General features: G+C 33.9%; 1 protein-coding gene across 1 annotated transcript in view; it reads left to right on the top strand.

The window, feature by feature from the left end:
- Positions 1 to 4,184, top strand: part of CRISP2 (cysteine rich secretory protein 2) — a gene marked incomplete at its 5' end in the record, with an annotated part of 16,992 nt that extends 12,808 nt beyond the window's left edge. Inside the window, 2 exons of the mRNA XM_034990828.1 lie at positions 1,879 to 1,967; positions 4,057 to 4,184. Of these exons, the coding sequence (XP_034846719.1) occupies positions 1,879 to 1,967; positions 4,057 to 4,184 (217 nt within the window). The remainder of the gene's footprint in view (positions 1 to 1,878; positions 1,968 to 4,056) is intronic.
- Between the last annotated feature and the right edge of the window lie 2,297 nt (positions 4,185 to 6,481).

Below are 6,481 nucleotides of genomic sequence, written 5' to 3'. Positions count from 1 at the left end.
GAAATGCCTTTTAAGTTGAGATACATTCAACTTATCAGGGAAGAGACCAGGTTCTCAAATCCAAGTATAAAATCTGAAACTCTCTTCCCTCAGTTATAGAGTGACATCTTTTCTCCCAGTCACCTTTCCCTTGGGCTCACAGCTATTCCATGAGCCTGGGCAGTGTGCATTTCTCTAGATTTGATATCATCAGTTCTCATCAACTTCACACTTTAGGAGGGTGGCAGCTTGATGGTTAAGCAAGGGAAGGTAATGGAGTGGAAAGTAGGGGATGGCAGATTGTGATTTCAGCTCTTCCTGCTAACAGGTTCCTTGCCCTGCTTATCTATAACACCACCTACATTATTACCATCACAGATGATTCATTCTTTTTCATCTCAACGTTTTTTCAAGAGATTTTTAATGTACTTCAGAGTCCAGAAAAGAACCACATCTTCAGTCTTTGCTTTTCAGAAGTTTTCACAAAATCTCCATAATGAACCATCCTTTAAGGTCTTTACCAGTAGCAGGAAAATGTTCTTTCATCAAGGATTGTGTTTGAATTTACCTACAATAAATTCTGTGGATATATTGAAGATCTAATCTGAACTTATCTGTTAACCTTACTTTCTTTTAATGTTTGAAGTTTCTTGCCACTGGAGACCGGGGGACCCCTAGAACCAAGGCCTATAGGATTTATTTTGAGATTGTAGATAACCTGAGCATATGGATCTCCAGGGTGAGAAGTATGACCTCCAATGTCATTTTCTTGCAAGCACTTCTTAGGGTTTAGTAGAAAGAATTGAAAGGTCCTAGGAGAATGCATCCAAACTCACTGGCTGGCTATAAGAGAGGAGGATCAGGAGCAAGGCATCTGAAGTGAGAGTTGGAGTGAATAATGAGGGCAAGCAGGGATAAGAGAACTTCCAGAACATGTTTGTGTCTATTTCACATTTTTCCAGGGGCTCACACATGGTCAGTTATATTCTGTGAAGAGGTGAGATTCAGATACATGGCCTTGTGTTCTTGGCCCACTTGATACTACTGAGATTTGGATTCTCTTGTAATTCAAATAAATTAAATGGCCAATAAGTAATGATCATCAGCAAGCTGTAAGCTAGTTACTATAATGTGATTACACTCTGGATATTCATGCTTGTCAAAATTTTTGAACGAACATTCCCCTTTTGGTAAGTTTAAAAATCTCTCAAATACCTCTAGAAACTCACAGATTTCTTTTTTCTGCCTGTCCCAGAAACACACACACTAACTACTTAAGTATCACTACCTCCATCTAGAAGGTAAAGTACTGTATATATATATACACACACACATATATGTATGTGTATATTAAAGCTATATATGTGTATATATATATATATATATATATATACATACTGGAGTTTACTGTTTCTAGATTATATTAGAGAAACTTGGTATTTTATTATCTTTCAAATATAAAATGATATTGTAACATCAAATATCCTTTTCCAAACTGCAACCTCCTGCCTCCCAGGAGCTCTTTTGTCTCTCTAGGGAATATACTCTACCTCTAGCTAACACATTGGGCTGTAGTGCCTTACCAATTTGATCAAGTCTACTAGGAGATGAAGAGAGTGTGGCCACATTGAAATATACTCTGAAAACTTCAGACTCCATTTAATCTGATTTAGTTGCTCAGTCTGAAGAATTATAGTCAAGGAGATGGGTCAATATGTGAAGTATTTTCTTAATTTGAATGTTACCTGAATTACTCACTAGGAATTGTAATTTTTCAGTTTTTTAACATAACTGAAAACATTTGTAGTTATGTATATTTGTTAATTTATACTGCCCTTGGGGAATATAAACTAAACTGTAAAGTGAAAAATATTTGACATTATGTATTTTAAATTTCAGTGGCAATAATGTGAGTAAAAAGAATACCCCTTACCAACAAGGAACACCTTGTGCTAGTTGCCCTGGTAACTGTGACAATGGATTATGCAGTAAGTTTGGAGTGATCACCTTGCTATTATAATAAAAAGTTGATATTTTATTTTCTTTTTATGGGTTAAGAAATCTCCTAAAGTAACCAATTCAAATAATATCTTTATAAGATGTTACTCAATATAGTGTGTGTTTATGTAAACATTTTACACACTTTAGTATCCTACATATTATTTGTAATGAAAAGAATATTACCATATGTAAGATAATGAAAGATCTTCCATCAACATATTTTTAAATTATTATTTTTATTATTTTAGTATTATTTTTAATTATTATTATACTACTTTTGTGCTAAGGAGTTCATTATGCTGACTACTTTTTTTCTATAGTATAATTGGAATAGTGTTTAACTTAATAAATAATCACTTTCCCTATAATTTGATAGTAGTTTACTGCACATTTTTAATGACAAAATCAAATCTGTATATAGTGTTGGCTCACAGAACCCACAAAAATATTGTTGCAAAAGGAGAGAAAAATAAATGTCATATATATAATTTCTAATGTTGTAATGAATAGAAGTAAAAATAGCTCTTAGATTTTTATAGTTGGGATACTTGTATTCAAACTGTTATGAATAATACAGTTGAATGAATCTCATTCATTGAGATTTTTACCTTTCAAATGCATTCATCTTTAGTTAGCATTCTTACTGACTGAATTATATATCTATAATTCAGAATATTGATGACATTAAAGCTATAAATCAGCTAAAGAAGAGAAAAAGTTACATATTTATAGCTATGCTGAATGCTATTTGGTAAGAAGCTTGTAATTTATCCTATTATCAATAAACACTCAATTGAAAGATTTTAAACAAAAGAGTGACAGCATTGGAACCGTGTTTTATAAAGAGCTTTCTAGCAGTAGTATGGAAAAACATATGGGGAGGGGGAATTGGAGGGAGAGATGAACCATGAGAGACTATGGACTCTGAGAAACAAACAGGGTTTTAGAGGGGAGCGGGGAGGGAGGATTGGTTAGCCCGGTGATGGGTATTAAGGAGGGCACGTACTGCATGGAGCACTGGGTGTTATACGAAAACAATGGATTGTGGATTACCACATCAAAAACCAATGATGTATTGTATGGTGACTAACATAACATAATAGAATTAAAAAAAAAAAAATAGTATGGAAAAACAATTGGATGGAAACTAGATAGAAAACCATTGAAAACCATGGGTTTAAAAAAAAAAATCTTTCTACTGCATTACTGACAAAATAAATGAAGAGAATTGGACAGGGTTGGAAAACAAGAAATAGAATAACCAGTGTTTGTTACCTGTGCTGATTGATTGCTGGTCAGAAGCAGGGAAGAAGGAATTCAAACTGATCCAGTTCTTGGCCTAGGAAATCTTGGAGAGCCATTTCTCTGAGATTGTGGGAGGGGATACAGGGAGACCATACCCAAGAATTGTCAGCCATGTGAGTAGTATGATGAGTTTAGTTTGATATTTGTTGAGTTTGTGGCCCCTGGGGAGGATCCAAGAAGAAATACCAGAAGGAAAGGGGGCATATTATCATTGTTTTGCATCTTCATCTTCCCACAGAAATTCCTTTCTCCAGAACACAAGCATTGGAGTCTAAAGCAGTGCTATTCCACAGTATGAAATGAAGGAAATGTTCTCTATCAGCATGTGTCTTACAAGTAACCACTAGTCACATGTGGCCTTTGAATATTTGAAATGTGGCCAGTAAGATTAAGGAACTAATTTTTTTACTTTATCTAATTTAGAATAATTTAAATTTACATATCTACATGTGACTAGTTGTTCCCATATTAGACTCTGCAGGTGTAGAGAGATTTATTTATATTTATTTAACTTTCTTGGCTAAGGGAGAAAAATAGGCCAATTTATTTTGGAAACATATTGCCAAGTTCAAAATAAAAAAGTGATAGTTTAATCAGTGAGCTCAACTAAGGCACCTGATATGTCCCTCAAGAAAGGGAAAGCCCATCATTGCATAAGTGATGTTGACTTGTTTTGTCCAGTCCTACCAGCCTCATGCACTTTTGAATGTATGATTGTTTTGCTGCTACTGAGGAAAATGATAATGAGAAATTAATTTGTTTTTGTCACAGCCAACAGTTGCGAGTTTGAAGATCTCCTTAGTAACTGTGATTCCTTGAAGAAAACAGCTGGCTGTGGACATGAATTGCTTAAGGAAAAGTGCAAGGCTACTTGCCTATGTGAAAACAAAATTTACTGAGATGCCCAGTGTGCATTGCACAGGACTAAGTGAAGAGAGCTGCATCATCTTATTGACACATACCACAGGGGAAATTGTAGGCATGTTAGTTACAAATATGGTTCCACTCCATAATTCATCTTTTTCTCCTGGATCTATAGAAATCTCTTCCATACAGCAATTTACACAAGCAGCAAAGTCTATGAGGACAACTTTGGACTTCGATAGAAATTTGGTACTTTAAACTTAACAAATTGAATCAAATTGACAATTTTGAAAGTTGTAGAACCATAGACCTTCGGTCCCTAGAACTTTGGGTTAAAAGGGAGAAGTACATGTTTCCTGAAACAACAAACCAAAAAAAAAAAAAAAAAAAAGAGCAAGAGAGAGAGACACTGTAACATCACTGTCATTCCTACTAGATGAGTTTTTACTTGAATAAAAAATAAATTCAAAGATTGACAGCTACCTTTGTCTCATGGCTCTTTAAACAAAAGTAATCATCTTTTAGAATAAAAAACTTATGTAAGCGACCACATGAATGATTCTTTTGTGATATTTTCTAGTATTTATAATTCATCCCAGCTAGACTCAGCCCAGATAAATGATAATGTGGTGCATACTTTCCAAAATATTTGCCTATAAAATTAAATTTTAACAAAAATAGGAATCAGCTTTGTTCTTACTTATTTTTTGATATTTTGATCTCCTCCCTATAGGTTTGATTGATAAAATAAAAGAGGGCATTATCTGACAGCATATACAATATAGCCTCCCAAGAAAAAAAAAAAGTAATGGTATGTCAGAGAGATTTATCTTTTAAGATTGATAACAACAAAGTGAAGTAGGCCCATTTTATAGATGAGAAAACATACACACATACACACACACACAAATCTAAAAAAAAGTGAAGGAAGTGTTGAAAGTAGTCAAGAAATAGGTCTGGCCAGAGAGATGGAGAACAAGCATTAACTACTGATGCCTCCAAGATGAGACAGAGTATATGTATCATCCTATACTCATTAAAGAAATTAAATTCACAATTTTAAAGCTTCCCAAAGGGAAATTTCCAGGCCTAGATGATTTCAGGGAAGAATTATACCAAACATTTAAAGAACTAATACTGAGTTTACACAATCTCTTCTAGAAAATTATGTAGGAGGAAATACTCTTCAATTTATTCTTTGACACTAGTATTATCCTCCTCCTAAAACCAGAGACACTGCAAGAGGAAAACAAACAAACAAAAAACCCCTAAAATCTATAGCTGTCATGAGCATGGATGAAAATATTCCAAATAAAAATTTAATAAATTAACCCAGCAATATAGTAAAAGGATAATATACCCTAACCAACTGGGATTTGCCCTATGGATGCAGGGTTCAGCTAACACTTAAAATCAAACTGTGTTCTACTATATTAGCAAACTAAAGAAAATCATATGTTTACCTCAATAGATAAAAAGAACAAGCATTTGACAAAATCTAATATCCAATCCTAATAAAACTCTCAGCAAATAAAAAAGAGAAGGGAAGTTTCTCAACTTGATAAAGAGAAGCTATAAAAAATGTATAGCTAACACTGTAATGGTGAAAGACTTGATATTTTCTCCCTCTAAGATCAGAAAAAAAGGCAAAGATGTCCACTCTCATCACCAAGCATTGTACTAGATCTGGCCAGTCAATCAGATAAGACAAAAGGCATCTAATTAGAAGGAGTAAAACTGTGCTTATGCACAGAAGAAATGACAGACAAAATCACCAATCTAGAAATAGACATACATATAGAGTTGACCCTAGAACAACACAAAGGGGTTAGGGGAACTGACACCCTGCACAGTTGAACATCTGTATATAGCTTTTGGTTCCTCCAAAACTTAACTACTAATAGCCTATTGTTGACCAGAAGCCTTATTGATAACATAATTAGTAGATTAACACATATTTTGCATTTATATGTATTATATACTGTGTTCTTACAATAAAGCAAGCTAGAGAAAAGAAAATTTTGTTAAAATCATTTCTGTATAGTCCTGTACTGTGCAGTACTGTAAATATATTTATCAAAAAATCCATGTATAAGTGGACTCACACAATTTAAACTTCTGTTGTTCAAGGGTCAGCTATATATGGAGAGCTGATTTTTGACAGTGGTGGGGAGGCAACTCAATGGAGAAAGAATAGTCTTATCAACAAAGGGTGGTGGAAAAATTGATGTCCATGTGTTTAAAAAAATGAAGTTTGATCCAGGCTTTTGCAGTGTATACAAGAAGTAACTCTCCAATTTATCGCAGACCCACATAAAGAAATTAGAAAATG

Source organism: Mirounga leonina, unplaced genomic scaffold, assembly GCF_011800145.1.
Source record: "Mirounga leonina isolate KUSES-001 unplaced genomic scaffold, KU_Mleo_1.0 Mir_53, whole genome shotgun sequence".
In the NCBI taxonomy this organism is placed as follows: domain Eukaryota; kingdom Metazoa; phylum Chordata; class Mammalia; order Carnivora; family Phocidae; genus Mirounga; species Mirounga leonina.
The sequence above is the reverse complement of the archived record's forward strand: the minus strand, read 5'-3'. Positions and strand labels throughout refer to the sequence as shown.